At 39.4% G+C, this 21,454-nt stretch overlaps 1 protein-coding gene across 2 annotated transcripts in view; it reads right to left on the bottom strand.

Annotated features, from left to right (window-relative positions):
• Positions 1–391: 391 nt before the first annotated feature.
• The window catches only part of COG6 (component of oligomeric golgi complex 6), a 129,827-nt gene continuing 108,764 nt past the window's right edge, over positions 392–21,454 (bottom strand). The window contains exons 19-20 of one of the 2 annotated variants that reach the window (XM_042905363.1): positions 1,562–1,630; positions 392–700 (exon numbers count right to left, since the gene is read on the bottom strand). In XM_042905363.1, coding sequence (XP_042761297.1) covers positions 1,609–1,630 — 22 coding nt within the window. In that variant the 3' untranslated portion in view covers positions 392–700; positions 1,562–1,608. The remainder of the gene's footprint in view (positions 701–1,561; positions 1,631–21,454) is intronic. The other variant, XM_042905297.1, reaches the window with a different exon arrangement.

Raw genomic sequence — 21,454 nt, 5'->3', positions numbered from 1 at the left:
AAGGTCACAGTATCACAGGTAGAGTTTTCTAGTATAGATTTCAAAACATCTGTATTTTACTTCAGCTTTAATTCTGAGGGGAGTAAACCACTTCTTGGAGTCTCACTTGCCTCATCTGTAAAATATGGTAAGTAATGATCTGTTAAGTTTCTTTGAAAATGCCAAAGAGCTGGGCACCGGGGTGGTTCAGTCGCTTAAGCGGCTGACTCTTGATTTTGGCTCAGGACACGATCTCACGGTTCATGAGGTCGAGCCCGGCATTGGCCTCTGGGCTCTGACAGTGCAGAGCCTGCTTGGGATTCTCTCTCTCTCTCTCTCCCTCTGCCCCTACCCACCTGCACGGGCTCGCTCTCTCAAAATAAAATAAACAGTTAAAAAAAAAATAAGAAAATGCCAAAGAGCAATGCACATTTAGTTTCATATGTAATATGACAGTTGTTAAAATAAAATTCTTCTGGCCGTGGCATCCTCACGAGACATACCTGTGATGAAGACTGGCCCCTTGGAGCCATCACTAAAACTGTGGTCAGCTTCCGGGAGCGTTGGTCCCATGGAAATGGCTGCTCTGTCCTCCCTTCCCTCATGAGTCTGAGTCAGGCAGTCATCAGTTAGAAAGGAAGTGACCCACACCGATGGTGCCACCACCTCAGCAGCTGCTCCAGGTTACATACTTGACGAATGACGCACACTGCTCGGAACTCTGGAAATGAGAGCAAATGGCCCTTATCTCCTCGATGGCCAAATAAAGGGGCGGTGATAGCAGGTAATAATAATTCTGATACGCAAACCATAGCTATGATTTATTGACTATTTAACAAGTTTCAAGCACTGGGCTGAGTTCTTCACATTGATTTTTTTTTTTCCATTTAATGTTCACAAAAAAATTTATGAGGAAGCGCTTATTATTATTCTTATTTTATATATAAAGAAACGGAGGTACAAGATTATGTAACCAGACAGTAAGCTCTGGAGGCAAAATAAGAGAGTTCCAAAAACGAGTATGAAATTATCCACTAACTATGAAAGATTAATGTTTCTATCTGGCATTCGGGGGAAGAAAGTAAAGAGACAGGAGAAAAGAACCAAAAGGAGAGAATATTACAGAGGCTCCACTATATTTAAAGTGTTAAAGAAATGTCAGCCTCAAACGGACAAGGGAAGAAGGGTTAGCTCTTGTAACATATCATTGTGAGTTCTCATCCACGCCTAGGTTTTCTTGGACGGACCCAATTACTAAGTCTTTGACATTGGGGAACATGTCTGGTTTTTGTTTTTGTTTTTAAGTTTTTTACTTATTAGAGAGAGAGAGAGAGACAGAACAAGCAGGGAGGGGCAGAGAGAAGGAAAGACAGAATCCCAAGCAGGCTCCGCGCTATCAGCACAGAGCCTGATGCGGAGCTTGAACTCACAAACTGTGAGATGGTGACCTGAGTGGAGATCAAGAGTTAGATACTTAACCAACTGTGTCACCCAGGCCCTCCATGTCTAACCCACTATGATACTAGGCACATAAATCAACTGGAGATGAATGAAGTACATTTGCAACTTGAACCCCACTTACCTTGTACGGTAGGAGAGCAAGTTCAGCCCAAAGATCCTATAGGGTGTTTACAGCCCCTGGAGATTGTCCCTTGAGGAAACAACATTGAAATTACCCTTTCTCAAATAGGTCTATGTTAGGAGCAGACTCTAGGTGAAAAGTTAGTATGAGCAAAAACTAAGGGGGGCCCTAAGGAAGATCTCAGGGTTTGTGAGATCGAGCCCTGTGTCAGACTCTGAGCTGACAGAGTGGAGCCTGCTTAGGATTCTTTCTCTCCCCGGCTCTCTCTGCCCTTCTCCACTGGCGCTCTCTCTCTCTCTTAAAAATTAACAGACATGAAAAATGTAAAACTAACTAAATAAATATACAAATAAATACATAAATCTTTATTTTGCTGGTTCATGTTGACACCTGTGATTGTAGGACCTCCACGGTCCTCTACTTATCGATGGGGAATCCCCAAAATTTGTTCTCACCAATGTTCATTTGGGCTCCTCTGTGGGATGAACCACAGTTGTGTCTCCTGTCCCATCCAAGCCTTCTTTAGGACCACCTGTTGCCCGTGCCTCAATTCCCTAAAGCTGCATTGCTGAAGCTTCCCATCCTCGCCTCTGATCTCCACTGTGGAGCTGTTTCCCACTGAGTCTCTGAGGGCCACTGCTGTGACCGCCACCATCCATCACAGCCTCGCCCTCAGGAGCCTCTTTCAGTGCACCCCACCTGCGATGGCTGAATGTTGGTGTCTTATCCAGGTTGAAATCCTAGTCCCCATTGTGATAGGATGTGGAGGTGGGACTCTGGGGAGGTAATTAGGTCATGAGGTTGGAATCCCATAATGGGATTAATGTGCTTATGAAAAGAGACACAAGACAGCTTCCCCTCTCCCTCTCCGCCATGTTAGGGCATAACAAGGAAGAGAGCTCTCCCCAGGAACTGATTCTGCCCGCACCTTCATCTTGGACTTCTAGCATCTAGAACGGTGAAAACAAATCTCTGTTGTTTAGCCACCCAGTCTGTGGTACTCCTGTTACCTTCGCCAGAACAGACTAAGACACTGTCTTTGCTGCTTCTGCCCAGGTACAGCCGGCACATCAGAGCCATGTTCTCTGGGATCGTTAAAGGAAGCCACACAGAAGATCAGTGCCGGAGTGGGGAATCGCCTCTCTCCCTCGAGGAGGCCGTTTTGGTCCACGAACGCAAAACTTTCATAGCAAAATTCCTCTGGTGGCTAGGGGTGGGGTAGGCGGGGAATGGACAGACACACGGACTGGTCTCACGCTGTGACTCATGACTGCATAATCAGTTCTGTCATACAAACGTCCACCAGGCTACATTCAGCAACCTGAGATTTCTCGAAGAGTAGAAATGCATGCCTACGGGGGTCTCATAGCCATCACTAGCGTGTTTTGCTGGTTGATCTTCATTTCGCCAAATCGCCATTTCCGTTTTAATGGAGAGAGGATTCCAATCCTGAGTTTTTTGGAACTCTTATCCAACCACCTTACAAGCCCCAAAGTCATCGGCCACTGGGGGTGGGACGATGAGAGGTGCGGGCATCAGGGCCAAGACACATACCTAGAGTCTGGTGGAAGGAAATGCTCTCTTCTGTCACAGACGGAGAGCGGCAAGGCCCGCGGGGGCTCCCCAGAGGTTATCGTCTGCAACTTCTCAAAGAACAAAAGGCACAAGACATCCTTCCTCTGGGTGGCAGGAGGGGCTGGGTAGGAAGCAGAGGCAATGGAACGCTCGGCAGGCTTCCTGTCGGGAGCCAGAAACCACTGGCCTTGGAACGCTGTAAGACCCTGTCACTTGGGCCGGGGTGGTGGGGGGTGGGGGTGGGGGGGCCAGGGGCATTAAAGTGACCTGGACGGAATTCTCCAACCTCCTCGACACATAATACTGCCCGCCTCAGACAGTTGTTTGGAAGGCTAGGACGGGACAGTGGACACCAGCCCTGGTACTGTGCTTACCACGCACACCCTCCCTTCCTGCACTAAGCCTGTTTTAAAAGGACCTGTCTTGGGGAGGAGATACCAGGGCAGCAAAGGCATTGGGCCCGCCCTCCACTAAGTCCTCAGGAGGGGGGAGCAGGAGCGTGTGGAAATCTGGGGATGAGCGAGCGGTAGAGGCAGGTCTGCTTGGGCGGAAACACACGGGATCTGCCAGGGTGGCTGCAGGGAAGATGGGGGGAAGAGCTGAGCACACAGAGTTGGCTGGTCTCTGAGAAGGCCGGGTGCGGCCGTACACCCTCCCGGGGAAAGTCCCGGAAGTGTAGACACCACACCTCAGGTCTCTATTTACGTGCTATCTAATTCTTTCTTTCACTTCCTCCTTCTTCTTTTGCTTAACCATGTATCCTTTCTACCCTTGTCAAAGGATGAGTTAGAAAGAATTAAGGCATGGGGGCATCTGGGTGGCTCAGTCTAGTTAAGCGTCTGACTTCGGCTCAGGTCACGATCTCCCGGTTCATGAGTTCAAGTGCCGCACTGGGCTCTGTGCTGACAGCTCAGAGCCTGGAGCCTGCTTCCGATTCTGTGTCTCCCTCTCCCTCTGCCCCTACCCCCTCAACTCATGCTCTGTCTCTCTGTCTCTCTCTCAAAAAAAAAAAAAAAAAAAGAATTAAGGCATGGCAAAACTCCAACCAACCTACTGGTCTAAAGGCTAGCTACTCTGTTAAAAAGGTTAACTGAGTCAAGAAGGTCACATGGTGGCCATTTTTAAAGGTGTTATTTATAAATTTCCTTCATCAATGTTTTCTCTCTCTCTTTACAGGAAAAACACAAAACAAAAACGAAGGATGGTTTTATTCCTTCCCACACAAAGCATCTGTAGCAAAGCAAAAGTAGGATTTTAAGTGACAGATTCACCCTGGGGGTCTCTCTAGAATATTTGGTTTTTGTGAACAAAACCCACTGAAGGTAAAGCACATGAAGGCTTAGATACACAAAAATTTCCAGCATCAAGGAAAAGGCACAGGCTCCTGTTATCTGTGCTTATTTGTGGTATTATATAATTTATTGTACTTTTCATAAATGTGCCGGCCTTGCGAACTGTCTTCATTTCACTACAGAAGCTGCAATGAGTCATTTGCTATCTTGGCACAGGATTTTCTTTTCGGTTCTCATATTTATGAATTTGTCCTCCTGGAAAATATCAAGGTCAATTTCTCCCATTTGTGGCAAAATGCAGAAGGTTTAACTGAAGGTGATGTTGATTATGCATGCATCCAAATATAGATCTGAGTCTTAAATATTTATTTAAAAATTGAAAACACTTAGATGGGAACACATACAAAGGCACAAAGTAAACAAAACAAAACAAAAAAGTGAAACGAGATTTAAAATACGTTTTCTTAACTCACAGTGTCACGCTGTATCAAGCAGGAAGAGCCAGTCTCTGCGATGACTGGTTTTTGGCTAATAACACAGTCTAAAATGAACATATGAAGGTAACACGCAATAGCTAATGATTTAAGTTTTCAAATAGGGGTTTTTATTTAGTTGACATTTTGTTTTTCGGGGGACGCACTTTTATATTTTTAGAGAAAATAAACAGCTCACCCAACCCTAAAGCTATTTGGAAATGAAACAAAATATCAGGAGGGACTTAGGACTACGGACGATTTCCTACACCCCTTTTATACAGTCAGGTTATAGCTCTGGAGTTGCAACAATTTCCTGAGCACAGCAAGGAAACCAGTAGGCAAACATCGGTGAATGATATTTACCAATCATCTTGTTGATTTTACAAAAACATGTAGAGGGAGACCATCTTTAGGTTGGAAATCAGATTTGATAAAACCTAAAAAATAGGGATCAACAATAGCGACTGAGGTGTAATAACAAAGGTGCCGTGGAGCAGGGACAAAGCACTAACTTGCATGCGAGAAGCAGATGGAAAACGCCGTGAGTATGTGGAGGAAAACTGAATTGCAATTCAGCAAAGCGCAAAATAAAGACAGCCCAGAACACGTAAGGACTCAGAAGATTTAATACCCATGCATCCTTTCACAGAGAATAGTGTCCACCAAAACAAGGGAATAAATCAAGACATAGATTAGGGAAGCAGTGGCTCCAACAATAGAGCTGGGAAGGGAAATCCTTGGATGGCCACTGGGTCCCTAGGGATCAATGAATCCACATTAGAGAAGGCAGAGGCCACCAGGAGTGAGGTTTCCAGGAAAAAAAAAAAAAAAGAAAGCTGATGGATCATCTAGCTTAGTGAATATTTTTCTTTTTTTAGATTTGACTCTTTCTGGGGGCAATTTTATTTTTTATGGTAAAATACACATAACATTAAAATGTGACATTTTGGCCGTTTCCAAGCGTACATTTCTGTGGCGTTGAGTACATTCACATTCTGGGGCAACCATCAGTCACCATCCATCTCTGTAACTTTTCAGCTTCTCCAACTGAAACTCTCTACCCATGAAACAGTAACTTCCCATTCGCCCTCCCTTCAACCCAAGGTAACCAGCAAAGTAGTTTCTGTCTCTCTGGGGTCGACTGCTCCAGGGCCAACCTATAAGTGGAATCTCGTATTTGTCCTTCTGTGACTGGCTTCTTTCACTAGGCGTAATGCCTTCAAGATTCTTCCATGTTGTAGCATGTGTTAGAATTTTTTTTTTCCTCTTTAAGGCTGAATAATATTTTGTCGTATGTGGAGATCACATTTCGTTGATCTCTGGGTGGCTTCCCCTTTGGCTATTGTACATAATCACCTGATTGTACAGATTTTCTTTCTTTTGCATATATACTAGGTGGAATTATCGGACCACATGGTAATTCTATGTTTAGTTTTTCAAAGAATCACCATAATTTTCCCAACAGATCCACCTTATCCCCTTCCACCAGCAATGCACAAGGGTTCCACCTGCTCAACAAGTTTACCAGCACTTACCTTCTGTTTTCTGAGGAATGGCCAATCTAATGGGTATGAAATTGTATTTCATTGCGATTTTGATTTGCATTTACCTAATAATTAGTGATGTTGACTATGTTTTTGTGTGCCTATTGGCCATTTTCATGTCTTCTTTGGGGTGATATCCATTTAAGCCCGAGGTGCAGTTTTCAATTGTTTTGTTGTTGAGTTGTGAAAATTTTTATGTATCCTGGATAATAATCATTTATCAGACACGATTTGCAAATATTTTCTCCCATTCTGTGGGTTCCCTGGTGTCTTCTGGTGCACAAAATTTTAATTCTAAGAAGTCCAACTTATTTTTTTATTTTGCTGTCCGGTTTTTGGCATGATATCCAAGAAATCCTTGCCAAATCCAAAGACACAAAGCTTTTCTTCCATGTTTTCTATGAGTTTTATGCTTTTAGGTCTTGTATTTAAACCCATTTGCAGTTAATTTTTATGTATGGTATAAAGTAAGTGTCTAACTTCATTCATTTGTAGGTGTAGGTATACAGTTTTCCCAACACCACTTGTTGAAAACACTGTCTTTTCACTATTGAATGACTTTTTCATCCTTGTTGAAAATCATTGGACCCTACATGTCAGGATTTACTTCTGGGCTCTCTATTCTATTCCATCGGTCCATTTGTCTATCATTATGACAGTTTTATGCTATTTTTATTGCTGTAGCATTATAGTAAATTTTGAAATCAGGAAGTGTGACACCTCCAACTTTGTTCTTTTTCAAGATTGTTTGACTATTTGGGGGTCCCTTGAGATTTCATATGAATTCTAGAATAGATTTTTCTATATTTGCAAAAAGCATCCTGGGGATTTTGGTAGGGATTGGAGATTGCTTGGGGTCATAATAATATCTTAACAATATTGCCTTCCAATCCATGAACACAGGATGCCTTTCCATTTAGTGATGTCTCTAATTTCTTTCAGCAATGTTTTGTAGTTTTCAGTGTACAAGTCTTTTGCCTCTTTTGGCTAAGTTTATTCTCAAGTAATTTATTCTTTTTGATGCTATTTTAAATGGAATTGTATTTCTTAAATTTCTTACTCAGATTATTCATTGTTAGTATATACAAATGCAACTGATTATCACATTTTCATTTTGCATCCAGAAACTTTGATAAATTTGTTTATTAGTTCTAACAACTTTTTGTGGACTCCTCTTTCTTTACGGTTTTACGTCTTTATCTTGCTTTGATATCAAGATAACGATGGCGTCAGAAAATGAAATAGGAATCGTTCCCTCCTCTCCAATTATTTGAAAGAGTTTGCGAAGGACTGGTATTAATTCTTGAAATATTTGGTAGAACTCATTAGTGAAGCCATCTGGTCCTAGGGTTTTCATTTAGGTGAGGTTTTTGATTACCGATTCAATCTACTTACCAGTTTAGGTCTACTCAAAATTTCTGTTTCTTCACAATTCAGTCTCGGTAGATTGTATTTTTCTAGGAATTTTCAATTTCATAAAGGTTATTCAATTTGTTGGCATACAGTTGTTCATAATATTTGTAATTCTTTTTACTTTTCTAAACTCTATAGTAGTATCCCCTTTCATTTCTGACTTTAATTATTTAAGCCTTCTCTATTTTTCTCTTAGGCAGTCTAGCAAAAAGACTGCCATTTTTGTCAATCTTTTCGAAGAACTAACTCTTGGTTTCATTGATTTTTCTCTTCTGTTTTCCTGCTGTTTTATTTGTCTCTGCTTTAATTTCTACGACTTCCTTCTTTCTATGAGCTTTGGAATTAGTTTACTCTTCTTTTTCTAGTTCCTTAAGGTATAAAGTTAGGTTCCTGACTTGAGACTTTCTTCTTCTTTAATGTATTTACAGCTACAGATTTTCCCTTTAGAGTTGCTTTTGCTGCAGCCCATAACTTTTGGTATCCTGTTTTGCATTTTTATTTGTCTCAAGATATTTTCTTATCCCCTTTGTAATTTCTTCTTTGACCCATTTATTGTTTAAAGGTGTGTTGTTTGATTTCCGTATGTTGATGAATTTTTTAGTTTTTCTTCTGCTGTTGATTTCTAGTTTCATTCTATCATGATCAGAAAAGATACGGCGCCTGGGTAGCTCAGTCCATTGAGCGTCTGACTTGTGATTTTGGCTCAGGTCACGATCCCAGGGTTATGGGATTGAGCCTCATGTGGGGCTCTGTGCTGAGAGTGGAGCCTGCTTGGGATTCTCTCCCTCTTTCTCTCTCTCTCTCTCTGCCCTTCTTCCCCCCCCCCCCCCCGGCCAAAATAAAAAAAAAAAGAAAGAAAAGAAAAGATACTTGGTATGATTTCAATCTTTTACATTTCTTATTTTGTAGTCCACAATATTGTCTATCCTGGAAAATAATCCTTGTGCAATTGAAAAAAAATATGCGCATTCTGTTGTCATTGGGTGGAATGTTCTGTACATTTCTATTAGGTCTAATTGGTCTCCATGATGAGTCATTTTTCTCTTACTGCTTTCAAGACTCTCTCTGTCTCTGGCTTTTGACAGTTTGATTATGTCTCCATTTGGGTCTCTTTGGGTTTATCCTCCGTGAATTTCACTGAGATTCTTGGATTAGTATATCTATGTCTTTTCTCTAACTTGAGAAGTTTTCAGCCACTGATTTTTAAAATAATCTCTGTCCCTTTCTCTCTCATTCTCTCTCTCTCTCTCTCTCCTTCTGTGGTTCCTATATGTATATATTCATCTTTCTGATGGTATTCTGTAAGTCCTTTGGGCTCTGTTCACTTTTCTTCATTCTTTTTCCCTTTACTCCTGAGATTTGATTATTTCAAATGACTTGTCTTCTTCACATTTGATGACTCATACTTATGCCTGTTTGTCTTTGTACCAGCCTAGTGAATTTTCCAATTCAGTTATTGTATTTTTCAGCTCCAGAATCTGTTTTTTTTTAATAATGTCTATCTTTTTGTCGATATTCTCACTTCATTTATATATTGTTTTCCTAATTTCCTTCAGTTCCTTGAACATACTTAAGATAGCTGTTAAGTCTGAACCATGTACTTCTCAAAAAACTGCTTTTGGAAATTGTGTCCTTTTGAATGGGTCATGTCTCCCTGTTTCTTATCATGCCTGTGAGCTTTTGTTGAAAATTAGGCATTTGCAAAACCAGCTACCTTTCCCAGTCTTTACAGACTTTGTCATGGGAGACCTTTACTGATTTGCAGCCCCTGAGCCTTGATATCAGTGTAGGGCGATAGCTTCAGTCCTTCAGGCCTTTTCTAAGCATGCATCCTGTCTGGCTCTGTGTGTGTATTCTTTTTTTCCTGTTATATAAACTCTACTAAATAAATCAAATAATGATCTATAGTCTTCTAATTCACTTAAAGATGCACTTATTAGGATCCTAATATATATCTGTTAGGCTACATGTGCATGTTAGATGCCCAGACCCTTTCATTAAAAATAATGTATGACTAAGGCTTTGGTTGTCAACTCTTAGAGTTTTTTAAAAATACCAGTTTGAGCCCCATCCAAATCAATTTAGTATCTCTGGAAGTTAATATTGTTTTCAAAGCTCAATGGATGATTCTAATGTGCAGCTACGATTGGAAACCATTGGGTTAAGAAGGCAGGATATAAATAACAGAAGCCCAAAGTAGAAGTGTGCACAGAGGGTCACTATTGCTTGGTAGTAGCAGATGGGCCAGGTTAGACTCTTGGCACTGGTAACTAGCTATATGATCTTGTATAATGTGCTTATCCTCTCTCATCTTCAATTTCCTTACACTGGAAATTAAACTTCCGTAAATTGGGTTAATAACGGTCCCATCGTGATAGAGTTGTTCTGAGGATTAAATGAAGTAAGGCATGGAAAACACAACTCCTGGCACCTGGTAAAAGTTCATTAAATTATTAGAGCAGTATTAATTGCACTGCGGAATATCACCAGATAAGGTGTGAATGAAGCAAGTCTTGCAGGATGGAAGGTAGGGTGGAAACATTTCATTTGAAGGTTGGAGGAAGATAAGATTAATTTGAAGGCAGTTACAACTCTACTGCCCCCGACATAAATCGGCTTAACACAGTTCAGGAGTGTGAGTCAATAGAATGTTTTTGTTTTCGTGTTTGTTTCCTTAATCCTTGATGGAGAAAAGGACCCAACCTAGTAGATTTGGCTGAACAGAAAGGGTTTTTGGCTACTGTTGATGGATTCTGAAAGGGTTTATTGATCTCTAACACTAGACCTTTCATGTCTTGAGAAAAGGGCTCCCCTGAAACGATGACAAGCCAGGCTGGCTATACTGCATAAACAGTCCAGTTTACTATTAGTATATAAACATTGCTTTGGCATTAATATAGAAAATATGAATCAGAGGGTCCTATTCATAAATAAAATATTTGGATAAGAAGTGAAGCCACCACAGCGTTAATTTGTCTGTAAAGTCAAAAAGAAACAAGAAGAATAAATAGAAAAGTTAGTGTCAGCATCAGGCAATACTTCGGATATATGGCAATTACCTGGTTAATTTAGTCAGTGTGGAAAAACTCAGAACTCTTCCAAGTTGGCTATTCATGTTGACTGAAGTATTCAGACAATTAACAAATCTCTGCTTTGTGTTAGGTAGAAGGAAGGTTAATGTTCAAAATGTGTAACAAAATGGTAGAGTACAAAACTCAACAATCAGAACAAATACTTGCCCCATCGGATCCGATGTGATCTGTAAATATGTGTTTCATCTGTACCTGCATGTACTCACTAACTGTCAGCTGTGGGGTAAGACCATCTCTTGTCTCTTTTTTCCTACCACTCCTCCGTGAAAATTGATTCTTCAAGATGTTTTACCTAAAATTTTAGTGATCCCAGCTGCCTCTCTGCACTCATCAGTTTAACCACTTAGCAACAACAAAAATTTCTCCATTTTTTGTTGCAGAGATATCTAAGAGATGAAGAAAGAATTTTTAAAAGTATTACTGTTAATGCACTGGTCTTTTCAAAATAGATCATTTAAAATACCATTGGAGTTGTACAAAAACAGCAGAGTAAAACAACAAGGAGAAGAAACAAAAATGCAAGCTCCGTCGATGGCAAACCAGGAAGTATATCTAATCATGAATATAGTACATAAGAAAAGCTGACAACAGCAGTAAAGATAAAGATACCAAGAAGAAATGCTCATAGCTGCAGATGTCAGAGAATCAACAGAGTAGTGTTCTCTGGGGTTTGTCCCTTAGAGGGTCAAAACCAACCATCTCTTGTTTGAAACAAGAAGCATAGATACTCTTGGCAGCTTCAGGAAGCTTGGAAGTTAACACGGAATGAGGAATCACAGAGACAAGCCACTTTGCAAGAAACAGTCTGTCAGTGAGACTAGGAAGCAGATCCTGAGTTCAGTTGATAGAGAGATATAAGATTTTAGTAACTCATTCACAAACACACCCAACCCCAGATATTAAGAATTCCTACTAGCCTGAAACATGGCACTGATTTTCTTTCACATAAACTTATTACAAATAGCTGGTCCAGAAAGAATTTATCTTCTTCAAATATACCATAAAGGGGTTAAGGGATTAAACAGAAATTTAACGTGTACAGAAAGCACTTACATTTAACAAATGAGAATTTTAACTAAATACATTGCTGCGAAATTTTTAAATCTTCAAGAAGCAACCACTTCTCTAAACCAAGAGCACAGAGCAGAAATGTGAGAGCTCAGAGAAGGACTAAAGTTCCTAAAGAAGGGAAAACTTAATAGAAATGGAAAATGTTTATTGATATAAAATTTTTTTAACTTTCCAGAATTAAGTGAAGATTTGATTCCACAAATTAAGGTGATATATGCCCCATGAAAAACTGATGAGGAAGAATCCATGTTGAGACAGCCTAGTAAAATTATTGATTTCAGAAATAAAATATCCAGTCACCTATAGTAGAGGGAAAAAACTCATGCTGCCCTCAGATGATTTTGTTACTGTATTCACTGCTTAAGGACAGTCAGCAAGGTCTACGAAGTCCTCAATGAAAGACAGTGACCTATGAATTTAATCCTTAGAAAGAGGAGCCTAGTCCTAGTTTATTCAGGGTGACCTTAGTTTTTCCACAGTAAATCTTACATTCCAGGAAGCTTCTCAGGCAAAACCTTCATTTTAAGTGTCCAGGCAATACTTATTACAATGCTATGTATTAGGCAACAATGGGAAAATCTATTAGTTTCAACATGTAGAAATAATACAGAGAACATTCTCTGAATACAAGAAATAAATCTAGAAGTTAATACAAACACTAAACAATGGAAAAATCTCTGCCACTTGCCAGTTAGAAAGGGAAAGTCAAAATGTGAATCGCAGAATATTTAGAAAATAAAGACAGAAAACCTATTACTTACTCATAGGTAAAATAGGAAAAATTTTAAAATAATAATTTAACAACTCTCATAAACATAGATGCAAAAACATTTAATAAAATATTAGTGAATGGCGTTTTATAATATATACATCAGAACCAAAGTAGAATTTATCTCAGGATTGTAAAATTGGCTTAAGATTTAAAAATCAACCCATGTGAGCTCATTTGAAAGTGCAGGGGTGCCTGGGTGGCTCAGTCAGTTAAGTGTCCAAGTTGGTTTCGGCTCAGGTCATGTTCTGGCAGTTCAGTTTGTGAGATTGAGCCCCAGTTTGGGCTCTGTGCCCTCCTCTGCTCACAAGGGCACACACACTTGTGCATGTGCTCTCTCTCTTTCTCAAAAATAAATAAATAAACATTTAAAAAACAAAATAAAAAACAAAATAAAATAAAACAAGTGCAAAATTCACTGGACAAAATTCAACACCCATGCAAGATTAAACCAATAAACAAAATGGCTCTTAGCAAACTAAGACCTGAAGAAGTTAACTTCCTTAATTGCTCAGTCTGATAAAGGATATTCATCAAAAACCCACAGCTAACGGCACACCTAGTAGGAAATTTCAAAACATTTTTTCCCATAATATTGAGAACAAGGCAAGGATCTCCACTCTCACCATTTTGATTCAATTTTGTACTAGTGGTCCTAAATGTTTACAATACAACAGGCAGACAAAGACATAACACCAGAAAGGAAGAAGAAAAACTAACTGTATTTTCAGGTGGCATTGTTTGCACAGAAAATGCCTAGAAATCTATAAAACTATGACTAAAGCGACAAGATTAAAAATTACTTTTAATCAGAAAATAAGGTAAGATAAAATTCCATTTATAATAACACCAAAGGAAAACTGCATAAAATACTTAGGAACAAATTTACAGAAGGCAAGCAAGGCCTCTACAACAAAAACTACAAAAAAAAAAAAATTGCTGAGAGAAGGTAACAGCGGATAAAAGACTTGAACATACGCTTACCATGAAAGATACATAAACGATCAGGAAGTAAACGAAAAGTCCTCAACATTATTAGTCATCAGGGGGTGCAAATTAAAACAAAATGAGGTAACATTACTTCCTACCCCAGAATAACCAAAATTAAAAACACTGACCACAGCAAATGTTAGTAAGGAAGGATGTAGAACTGAACTTTTCATATTTTATTGGTGAGAATTTGGTAAATCTACTTTGGAAGAATTTCTGACACTGTCTTGTACTACTAAGCAAGTGCCTACGTTATGACCCAAGAATCCCATTCCTAAGTATTGACTTAGGAAAAAAGAGAACTTACATCCACAGAAAGACTTAGACTACAGTTTTCAGGGTAGCTTTATTCACAACAGCCCCCCACCAGGAAAAGCTCAGGTGTCTGGTGAAAATGGGATATTTATACAATGGGGTACTACTAATCAATAGCAAGGGGAAAACTACTGACACGTGAGCTGATACAGATAAATCTCAAAGACATGCTGAGTAAAAGAAACCATATACAAAAGCATGTATACCCTATGATCACATTTGTATCAAGTTCTGAAATAGGCAAAACTAGTCTATGCTGTGAAAAAAAAAAAATCAGAATAGCATTTGTCTCTGGAAGGGGTGGAAGATGGGGGTTAACGTGGAGAGGTAGGAGAGGAAATTCTGGGGCTATGTTAATGTTCTATAACTTGATACGTTTCAGTCACACATTTGCATACATTTGTCTAACCCCAGCAAATGTACACTTAAGATTTTTGCATTTCGTTGTATGTGAACCTATACCAAAAGGAAAAATTGTAGCAAATATTTAACTATTTTATATATGTATGTGAAATAAAGGAAGTGAATTGATCCCTGCGATTTACTTTGAAGTGAGGCAACAAAGTCAGATAGATAGCTGGACAGATTGACAGATAAATATAGTATTATATTATCAAATGAACATAGTAAAATGTTAGTGGTAGAATCTACAAAATGAATAAATCCATGTGTTCCCCGTAAAACGATTTCAACTTTGTTTTGTTTAAAATTTTTCACAGTAAAACGTTAAAAAAAAATTATCTCAAGAAGCTAGAAAGTATATGGCAAAAGTAAAACAATCAGATTTGGTAAGTAGGAAAATTGAAATTGATCATTTCAAAACAGAAAGATGACCAAGGTAATAAATTCCAGAGCTACTTCTTTAAAATAAAATAAAATGAGTAGATTACCTAATTTAATACAGAAAATATGTATAGAATATACATGTATTTCTATACATCAATATATATATTGATGTATAGAAATACACAAAATAAAATATACATAAATATGTATATTTATGTATAGAAATACACAAAATAAAAAGTAAAAATAAAATAAAAAAATAAAAAAATACACAAAATAAAAAGTAATAGAAAATTATTATAGAGTCTTCAACAGAATCATAAGAGAATACTTCAACTCTCTGCAAATCAATTTTGAAACTGAGATGTAATGCATAGTTGTTTATTAAAATAAAAATTTACAAAAATGACACAAAGAGAGATAGAAACTTAATTAATTTAAAAATGTTTCCATTATCTTATTCAACATTTTTATGGGGTCTCTAATGAGAAGGTATTTTCAGATATATAATCTACTATATTTTCGTAAGCAGTAGACTATAAAAGTTTCTTGCAAAGCTAAACTATAAAAATCCCACAAAGGTAATATACCACAAAAGGAGATCCTCGGCCCATGCTCACTTATGAACATTGTTGCAAAATATTCAGTAAAAGTAAACAGAGTCCTCCAGTAATTCCTCCATAATTCAATATTAGGAAATCTATTCCTATATTACCATAGATCATCATATTAATTAGTTAAGAGAGAAAATTTATTTTATCCTCTCCATAGATATTTAAATACCTTAATACAATATAATATCTATTCTGGATAAAAAATGTTAAATACTAAATACTAAAAGGAGGTACCTCACAACATGAATTACACACACATACACCTATCTTTAACGTCTACTTAAATATAGATGTAGTATTTGTCTGGATCCAGAGAGGAAGAGAAAATGAGACGGAGGATGTACGCACGCATGTATGTACATACGCACATATGCGTGTACATATGTACATACGTATACCAGCCTTCTGCTAAAGCATTATCTTTACAATCTGGAGCAAAATAGGATGTTTCTTGCCAGAAATTTTGTTTATATTGTCTCATAGCTACTAGTATCTGTGATAGACAATAAAAATAATAGAGGTATAAAATTTGAGGCAAAATTATTTTTAATTATTATTATTAAAATTATTACTTGATGGGGCGCCTGGGTGGCTCAGTGGGTTGAGCGTCCGACTTCGGCTCAGGTCATGACCTCACAGCTCGTGAGTTCGAGCCCCGCGTCAGGCTCCATGCTGACAGCTCAGAGCCTGGAGCCTGCTTCGGCTTCTGTGTCTCCCTCTTTCTCTGCCCCTAACCCAGTCGCATTCTGTCTCTGTCTCTCTCAAAAATAAATAAACATTAAAAAAAATTTTTTTAATAAAATAAAATTATTACTTGTCATGATTGCTTCTCTGGAAACTGTTGTTACCTCTGGAACGCTTAAAGATTCAACTAAAAGTATATCATAAATAATAAGAAAATTCAGTAAAATAGCTGAGTGAAAAAATAATAGTCTTCATATATACAAACCACAACCAGGTAGGTGATATATTAACAAAAAGTAACTACAAATAAGCCTATTCCTTAAAATGCTACTGAGGAGCATAACCAAAAATTTAAATATGGACGAACAGTCAAATCTTAAAGAGAAAGAGTCAATATTACAAAGATTTCAATTCTCTCGAAGTCAATATATGTGAATTTCACTTATTCACAACAAAAATAAAAACATTTTTTAATAACACAAGCTAATCCTTAGTTCATGAAAAATTTCTGAAGGAGAAAAGTAATGAGAAGGAGGAAAACCTGGAAGATATTAAAACATATTAAAAAGCTACATTAATTAATAAGTCAATCAATAGATTCATGAATACTAGATTCATGATTCATGAAGAATAAAAAGCACAAGGGGGAAAAAAAAGGCCAGAAATAATAATATGTAGAGAAACAATAATAGCTGTTGTTATTTAGAGTTTATTACATGCCAGGAATGTTCTAAGCCCTGTACAATATTTGCCTTGTATTATGTTTTCAATAATCCCATGAAATTGTTTTTATTCTCACTCATTGGATGAGGAAATTGAGGCAAAGAGATTAAGTAATTTGCTCAAGTTCAAACCATTAGTGGAAGAGCTAAGGTTCAAACCCAGACAGACTGCAGAGCGTATACTCTCCAATGTTGTGTTTTACTACCTAAACGCATGGACGAGTCGAATAGATGGTAAAAGTATACTTCAAAGCATTGGCGGAAAGGTAGATTATTCAACACATCATATCTGGTTAAAACATAAGGTTGGGTCCCTGTCTCATACCTATTGGGAAAATCAAAAACCAGGTAGATAAAATATTTAATATTTAAATGATGAAAAATTAAAAATAAAAGACAAGTATATCATTGCAGCATTGCCTGTAATAACAAAATCAAAATACCCATTAAAAGACTGGATTGTAAAGTAGAGTAAATCTATGCTGTGGAATACTATTCGATCGTTTAAAATATTGGGCAGTATTACATATACAGCTAAGGAATATTATGCAAAATACATCCTGAGTATAGAAAGGAAGGAACAGAAAGAACACGGGGTATACATGACACTGTCATTTGTTTTCAGTGTTGTGCGTGAGTGGTCGGAGTGCGCATGCGTGTATTCTCTGATGCGTGCACTAAAACCAGGGGCCAGCATCACCTTGCGAAAGAGAATTTGGATGGTAAGGTCATGGGGGAGAGACTACATTTTCACTGTATATCTTCTTGTGTCTTTTGAATATTTTACAGTATACTGTACATGTCATTACCTATTCATAAATAACAAATTTGAAAACCAACAACTAACTGTGCGGATATTTTAATCATCACCTGCATAACACTATCTCTGCCCATGGAAGCAAACAATCTTGGTGAAAACACAAAAGGAAATCATGAGGTATAAGAGGAAAGGAAAGAATGGCAGAGAAAAAAATCGTTCAATGAGTGGCTCTTTAGGGCTGAATTTTCTTCAGGTCATTCTATCTTTTAACAATCTACAAAAATGGAAGTCATTTAGAAAATAGCACACAATAAAGAGAACAATATCAATAACAACAACAACAACAACAACAACAACGAGTAACATCTAACACTGGATCGGTCCTTCCAGTTTGTCAGACAGCATTTTAAGGACTTTGTGTGTATTTTACTCATTTAACCGCCTGCAGCAACCCTATGCGGTATATGTGCATATTATTGCCTGCATTTTTCCAAGGAGTAAATTCAAGTTTCCATTTGGTTCATTTCCATCAAATGAAGAATTGTAGAGCATAGTAGACAAGGACAGATGACAAAACCATCTGGCCATGTTTCTACAAGCCAGGCCTCTGGGCAGAGTTTTCCAAGACATCACCTCCTCCCACACCTGGAACAGTTCCAGAAGCACAAGGTCCCACACAGGTCACCAAATGATGATGATGGCCCCTGGGGTGGCCTGACCCTGAGCAAGTGTCAGCATTCAAAGACAATGTTGCTGATGGTGCAATTTCCTGCTTTGAATGCTCCACATTCCTGAGCTTGCACAGGGAAGGCTAATACAAAGATTTATCCCGGGGCGCATACCGAGTGCCATGTGGTGGGGGGCTTGTGAAGACAGAGAAGGCAGTTGGGCACTATGCTTACAGCTGACTGTTGCACGGTGATGGCAGGTGTCACCCAGGGAAAGCTTTAAGCATGACACTTGGAGAAAATCTCACTCCGTAATATCTTTTCTCCACACCTCTGTCCAAAGTGCCTGAAGTTCCACAAGGAAGCATTGCTGTCTGCTGTCTGCCAACGCCACTTTTTAAAAGAAAATCCAACGGAATAAATATATATATATATATTTTTTTTTTTTTTCACTAAATAAAGAGTGAATTATTTTAAAAGTGCAAAGCATAGAGGTCAGTGTCAGATGTCTGTTCTAAACTTCATTATGCCTTTTCAGGACGCCATGCCATCAGGCAAGTTTACTTAATCTGAGTTTGTGTCCTCCTCTGCGAAATGGGGCTACCCATTCTCATTTCACACGGTCGTTGCAAGGATTAAACACAGACACACACACTCCACCAGATACAGAATCCAGTCAAATGCTAAAGCATTCAGTTAAATGTTCCACTAACATCAGTTTCCTCCTACACTTTCCTACCCAATTAACCCCGTCTTCTTGGCAGGCGATGCGAGAGCACGGTGCCGAAACCAGACCTGACTATCTTGCCTGGAACTGGCCCTTTGTGCAGTAACCACCCCGCGCCCTTTTGTTCGCGCCACTCCCCTGACCCCTGACCCAGTCTGCTCACCGCAGTTCATAGCGTGGTAAGCCAATCTCACAATGAAAAGGGACATTTCCTACCTTTGAAAAAAAAATGGGCAGAGAACCAGCAGACTTGTGGTGCCTTCCATTTCCCATATGTAAATTTCTCAAAATACTTTCCAGTAAGCCATCTCTTAGGGCTCATAACGTGATTAATAATGTTGTGTCTCGCTCACTTTTAGTATTTCAGATAGGATAGTGTCTTAGGAATGTATAGTTGTTGAATTATGAAAGGGAGGTGGTTTGATCTGTCTTCTTCCTACTCACACGCATGCTAGAATCTCACCGGGACTACGGGAATCAAGCGAGTGAGCCTTTAACAAGTAAAAGTTTTGCTTGAAATCCAGCAGTCAATTAATAGGACTCCTGTGGCTAAAATCCAGTGTTGCCTTGGGGATCCAGAGACCTCAGATCAGCAGGACTAAAGAGACTGGACACCTCAGGGTGACTCTACCTGGGAGCACTTTTAAAAATGCTTCTCAGGTTCACATTTGTCTGAAATTTCATCGCTGTAAAGCTGAATCTCACGAGAGCAAGTGTGATTGAGTATGAGTTTCTCCCGGCAAAACCTGTTTCAGGGTCATTCACCCTAGTGGGGTGGTTGTGCTCTAGAAACGCGCTTCCTAAACTGGCCAGTCCTAACAGCCAGGTCTCCCCACCTCCCCTCGCCACCCATCACAGTGAACGCTGTAGGCTCCTACCATCACCAGCAGAGCCACATGCCCTTTTCCAGGCTTCCATTCTTCTTCCATTCCATGCCAGACAAATTAAAACACGGGCAGGGCCTGTGTTCCAGCCACCCTCTTTATCTGCCTTCACATTCCTTCCTCTGCCCATTCATGCTGTTGCAGAGGTCTGGACCAGCTTCCTGTAATCTTGGAGGGGAAAATTTCTCCCTTCAGTGCAGGCTTCTGAGCCTGGTTGTTTTGGGTAACTGATTTCCTCCCCTCTCCTCACTTCTGTGCATATAGCTTCCTTTGCTCAGCCTGTTAACCCTCCTCCAATGGCGAGGAGTGTCTTCTAAGCCCTAGGATTTCAGTGTGCTCTTCTGTTTCCTGCTGTCCGAGTGCAGGATTTCCTGAGCCAGGGATATATACAGAGTGGGGGCACTGCTGGGCTCTATCCTGACCGCACCTCCTAGGGATCATCCTACTGTGTACAACACGTTATATTTATATCTCAGGGCATTGAGGTCAGTCCCTACTTTGATATATCATTTCCTTCATTCCCCAAAGCTCAGCAAAGTGGAAAATCCTTTCTCCTCAAGTACTTTAGCTCCTACCCTCTCCCTGATTTGATTTGGGAGTGGTCTTTCTTCCTCACTCCCTAAACTGAAGGATTTAATTAAAAGATAAATTAATAGCGAGAAAAGCAAAATGTTGCATCATGAGATGTAATCTTCCTGCTGAAATCTCTTCTGAGTATCCTAAATACTTAAAAGACTGAATATTTTGAAAATAAAAGGACTGGTAGGTATCCCTGAATTAGGGTCAATTCTCTGATCCTTTTTATTTCTAACGGAGGAGTAGGAGTAGACACTTTTAACAATTTAAAATATGGATTGCATAAATAAGGAAACTTCTGAATAGTAATTAGAAAATGACCATAGAGATAGGTACTACTTTAAGTCTGGGAAGGTAGCATTTTCCAGTGGAGGTGCAAAGTCAAATACTACATTTCCACGTGGTTCTATAGCAGGAAAACCAGCCCCTTTACTTCCTGCCATCCCAACCTCTGGTTGCCCATCTCCTTACCATATACCTGATATAGCCCAAAATTCCCAAGTGTTTTCTCAAATCCAAAGGCAATTCCCAGCTTTCCAGCCTTACAACTGGAGCAGGGACTCAGATGCACGCCCGAGGTCACCTTCGGCGCTGTTGCAAACTACGCTGCCACCAGATGGTCCCAAAAGGTCCTCCAGTGGCCGTGACAAAGTGTTTTGCAATTGGTCCTGACCAAGGCCGCAGGCCTGAGCGCAGGCCTCTGCTCCCAATGCCTCACCAGCTCATGCGGTTTGTCAAGCTCAATGTGCTCTGTCCAGTACGGTGCTCACCTAGAACTGCACACAACTGACATGGCACTCTCAAAGCCATTTTCTCAGGCACTTCCTCGGCCCTCAGAGTGCCCCTGGGGGTACCTCCCCAGCATAAATGCTCTGGAAGCTTCCCGAACCTTCAACAGCCAGCTCAGGGGAGGAGCCCCAGCAGAGGTTTCTCTT

The sequence above is a fragment of the Panthera leo genome, chromosome A1 (genome assembly GCF_018350215.1).
Source record: "Panthera leo isolate Ple1 chromosome A1, P.leo_Ple1_pat1.1, whole genome shotgun sequence".
Taxonomy (NCBI): Eukaryota; Metazoa; Chordata; class Mammalia; order Carnivora; family Felidae; genus Panthera; species Panthera leo.
The sequence above is the reverse complement of the archived record's forward strand: the minus strand, read 5'-3'. Positions and strand labels throughout refer to the sequence as shown.